At 32.4% G+C, this 1,042-nt stretch overlaps 1 protein-coding gene across 1 annotated transcript in view; it reads left to right on the top strand.

Moving 5' to 3' along the window:
- LOC109546773 (neuroligin-3) overlaps positions 1-380 on the top strand; it is a 45,277-nt gene extending 44,897 nt beyond the window's left edge. Inside the window, exon 7 of the mRNA XM_048664786.1 lies at positions 88-380. Within this exon, the coding sequence (XP_048520743.1) occupies positions 88-299 (212 nt within the window). The 3' untranslated portion in view covers positions 300-380. The remainder of the gene's footprint in view (positions 1-87) is intronic.
- The last annotated feature ends 662 nt before the right edge of the window (positions 381-1,042 follow it).

Below are 1,042 nucleotides of genomic sequence, written 5' to 3' on the forward strand. Positions count from 1 at the left end.
ATAATATTGCTCCTTTCCGAATTTAACATATGACGAGAAACTTCAGTTCACGCAAACATTGCAATAATGTTTATTTGCAAATTGCAGGCACGTCTTATGGGCTACCGCCGGACGTAACAACATCAACAAGTAATCAGGAACTGCAAACCAGTCCAACAATTTCAGATCCACCGCATCCCCATCGACATCAACTCCCTGGGTCTGCATACAATCAACCCGGAATCCTCAGGTCCCACGGGATACCCAATACTCCGGGAACCATGAAAAAACGCGTCCAAATTCAAGAAATTTCAGTATGAGTGTTGTGTTTCTAGCTTCCATACAATATATATTTTATATTCTACAACTATAGAGAACTACATAAAAGAATATATTATTTAGGCAATTTGTACTTAATTAAGAGATAGCAAACTATTTAGTCCCAAATATTTTAAAATTCATGCTCTATTCATGTTATTTATCGATCCAAGTTCCTGCAAAACTCTGTCTGGTTTTGTACCCTACGTCGAGCTTAGGAATATTAATGACCCACAAATGTTTTCCGTTTAAAAAAAATCCAGTATTATCTCAAAATTTGACATAAATAGTAATTTGTTGAACTACTTTTTACTATTTAAACAAGTGCAGAAATCGAAATATTCGCTAAGAGGAGAATCTAGCTAAAGAATGTGTATGTTTCCCCATATTAATTTTTTGTTAAAACTTGATTGCCTTATATTTGTCTCAGTTGGACAAATTGAAATTATATTAATTGATGTACTATAAGAATATGAAAAATAACATTGTTCAAAATTTTTTGTGGCTCGTACTCGGAGTGCATGCAGCCTTCAAACCTTGACATAAAAAAATTTAAAAAAATCACGTTTTTAAATGGCACCTACTAACTTTTTTGATCCTGTTTAGTTTGGTTTCTTATTTCTTAATTTTTTTTTCATTCAATTCATTTTAATCAAATTTCAAGCTGGACCGCAAAAGTTGATTTTGAAAAACTTATTTTTTTACATGGGAATCATAAAAATAATTTGCATTGAACCCCTTTGGT

Source organism: Dendroctonus ponderosae, unplaced genomic scaffold (assembly GCF_020466585.1).
Source record: "Dendroctonus ponderosae isolate FM_Combo_2020 unplaced genomic scaffold, Dpon_F_20191213v2 Dpon_F_20191213_3, whole genome shotgun sequence".
Classification (NCBI taxonomy): Eukaryota; Metazoa; Arthropoda; class Insecta; order Coleoptera; family Curculionidae; genus Dendroctonus; species Dendroctonus ponderosae.